General features: G+C 34.5%; 1 protein-coding gene across 1 annotated transcript; it reads right to left on the bottom strand.

Annotated features, from left to right (window-relative positions):
* Window positions 1–266: 266 nt before the first annotated feature.
* On the bottom strand, window positions 267–3,035 carry LOC109204713 (uncharacterized). Its single transcript, XM_019366263.2, has 4 exons — window positions 2,997–3,035; window positions 2,200–2,357; window positions 1,120–1,295; window positions 267–998 (listed from the first exon to the last, which is right to left on the bottom strand). Coding segments are annotated over exons 1-4 (840 nt in total). The 5' UTR covers window positions 2,998–3,035; the 3' UTR covers window positions 267–493.
* Window positions 3,036–3,507: the final 472 nt, after the last annotated feature.

Here is a 3,507-nt window from a genome sequence, read left to right as displayed (position 1 = left end):
TTCAGTCCAGTTATTAACAATAATATTTGAACATAGTGATGGTGAAGAAACTTCATTGTTGAATTAATTAGCCAGGAAGCACAACCTCAATATTGACATGGTTACATATTACAATATACAATTTTATACTATATAAATATTATAAGTAAAGCATAATTAATACATAATATTGTATCTTAGTAGCTTGAAAATAAAAAATAAAATTGTAAATGAAGTCCAGAAAAACAATGTGTAACAAAACCAAATGTGAAAAGTAACATAATTAAATATTTATATTATAATAAAATTATTATAAATGAAAATTTATGTATTTATTTATTGTTTATTTATTTATTATTTCAGCTGAGATTCTTGGTATTTATCTGCTGTTTGATACCAACACTAAGTAATATTTGTGAAGGATTTTGTTTGATTATTTCCTCTGAATCTCTTTCCCTGTTCTCTTTCCATTTGACTCCATTTGGCTGCATTAACTCTGATTGTCGTATTCCCATCAGTCACAATAATCATCAGCTGCTACGTCTGATACAGTGTTGTCCATACAGCAGCAGCACAGACAGACCAGCAGCTTGTCTTTGCATCCTTTCCGCATGAAAAAGAACAAAATCAGGTCCACAAAAGGACAAAGCAGAAACAAGATTGAAACTGGAATGGAACTAAAAAAAAGTCTAAATGTATTCTCTAAAATTGGATAGATCAGTGTGGGCACAATCATTACAAAGTAGTTAAAGAACAACAGAACCAAAGTTCCCAGACTTCTCCGTTTGTCTTCAGTGGGCACTGAGGTGGCAGCAGGCAGGGCTGTGAAAGTCCGAGCTAAGCAGAAGATGAATACAGGGGCAGGAAGGGAGGCATAAATAATTATACGTACACATTCTTCTAAGATTATGGCAAGAGGAACACTGACAATACAAAAAGCCCAGACCAGGACACAGACCAGCACAGAACTCCTCGTTTGTCTGAGGCAGTCCAACAGTGGGTAGGCAAAGAAGAAATATCTGCAACACAGGACACAGAGATATTATGATTATCACGGTACAGAATAGTATATTTATGGCAATTATGATGTTTTCCACTAGAAAACAATATTCATAGATATCCAAGTACACAGATGGGTACCTTTCCAAAGCGATGCACATCTTGAAGTAAAGACTGGCCATAGCACATGAGATGTAAATCATAACACAGATGCTTCTTTCCACTCTTGCCACCCAAGCAATCATTATACACATCTGGATTAGATTGGAGATGAGGAGGTTTGTGTAAGAGATGATGGGGATCTTACCCCTTCGCACCTGTAGGAAATACATGTTAAAGTTAAATTTCCACCTGTTTTCCTCTCAGTCACACACATCTGTTGTATCTTGTTTATACTGACTTTCATTCCCCTTCTTCCCAGTTCATAATTAAATTACATTCATTTCATTTAAATTCAATTCAGTTCAGTGTATTTTTACACTAGTAAATCACAATGGAAGTGATCTCGAGGCCCCTTGTATTGTAAGGTAAAGACAGACAATAACAGAGAAAAAACCCAAGCAATCAGATGATCCCCTATGATTAGGTAACTGGTGACAGTGGGAAGGAAAAACAGCCTTATATCAGGAAGAAACCTCCAGCAGAACCATGTTCAGGGAGGAGCGGCCATGTGCTGCAACCAGTTGGGGGTGAGGGGAGGAAGAGTAGACAAAAGACACAGTGTGGACCAGAGCCAGAGATGAATAATTAATGATTAAATGCAGAATGTGTGTAAACACAATGAAAAAGGTGAGAGAAGAAAAAACACTCAGTGATGCACAGAGTGTTAGACCTGTCCAGCATAACTAATGCAGGGTTTAGGGTCACCTGTTTGACCTCTGCATTGGAGAAACCAAACAGCCACTTCATAAACACATGACACAACATAGAAGAGCCAACATGGCAGGACAAGACTCAGCTGTACATCTAAAAGTCAAAGGTCACTCTTTCAAGGATGCCAGTGTTCACACTGACATTCATTTTGATATATATATATATGTAGATAGATAGTATTTTAAGAGTATTTTAATTTATGCGTGCACATGGAACCAATGATTTTATTTTGATGATCATGAATTCAAAATATTACAAACTCTACCAGTTTTTTTTTTCCAAATCTTCAAATCATTTAAATACTCAGACTCATAAAAAGACAATAAATATAAGCTATTATTTACTTACTACATAAAACACACAGCTGACGATCAGTATTGTCAAAGGAAGGCAGACACACATGTTGATCCACATCATCACTTTAAGGAAATACCGCACTTCTTCATAATTTTCTGTGATGGGGTTGTTGTATATGAATCTAAGAGGACCTCTTCCTCTGTAAAACACTTTTTTATGGGATAACAAGTAAAGGAAAACACAGAAGAGTATTATTTTTGTTGTTTAGACATTAAATTATTGATGACATTAACATTTGATTAACAAAACATTTGAATTTAAACTGTTGTTATGTATGTATTATGAAATCTATTCACATGCTCGTGAATAAAAGTGATTCAGAAATTCCTCAAAAAAATGTTCCAACACACCAAAAACAGTAGAAATAAAACACCTCTCTGTTGGTTTTTATGAATTTTTGTAACCTTCTTAAAGGCTTAACTTTGGATATTTATTGCAGTCTATTATGTATGTGTACTGGATGGATGATATGAGCAACTGTTTTGTTATTTTACATTCACCAGGATCACCTGTTGTATTTACTGCTTCTTAATAAAAAGATGTGAAAGCAAATTAATGATCTGTCATCAGGTTTCCATTAAATGATGTAAAATAAAGTTAGCACATTACCAGCACACACAATTACATTAGCTACACTGAAACAGAAGTGCACGACAAGAACAAAGGAAAAGAAGTTAGTACCACGACTTCAGTAGTTATTCAGTTGTTCTAGTTATGAGTCAGTTTCTTCATAACTATCCTCGTTTTCATGTAGAGAAAATATGAATAAGTGTAAACTTTGGCCTTACTTGTCTCAGGACTGCTTCCAGCTGAACCAGTGCGTAAAATCTGTAATGTGATGAGTTTGATTTAAATGAGGAAGCTGTGGTAACCGACTTTACAAACCCCACCTCGTACTCACAGCAGCCCACGGACATGAAGCCAGCAGCAGTCAGCCAGACTTTCTACACAGTTACTAAGCTGAATCCCTGTACTATACACACACACATATATATATACACATATATATATATATATATATATATATATATATATATATATGTGTATGTATATATTATTTTAGGGGTGCAACGATGCACAAAATTCACGGTTCGGTTCGGTTTGATACTTTGGTGTCACGGTTCGATATTTTTTCAACACAAAAAAATGTTCATGCCTTTTTAATTTGTCATTTATTAAAATTATAAATATATATTTTAACTCAAAAGTACAGTTTTTAAATTTAATGTTGCTGAAACAACAAAATAAAAAAAATAAATCTATCCGATCGAGAAATCACTCATCTTTGGAAAAGAGAGT

This window comes from Oreochromis niloticus, linkage group LG13 (genome assembly GCF_001858045.2).
Source record: "Oreochromis niloticus isolate F11D_XX linkage group LG13, O_niloticus_UMD_NMBU, whole genome shotgun sequence".
NCBI lineage: Eukaryota > Metazoa > Chordata > Actinopteri > Cichliformes > Cichlidae > Oreochromis > Oreochromis niloticus.
The sequence above is the reverse complement of the archived record's forward strand: the minus strand, read 5'-3'. Positions and strand labels throughout refer to the sequence as shown.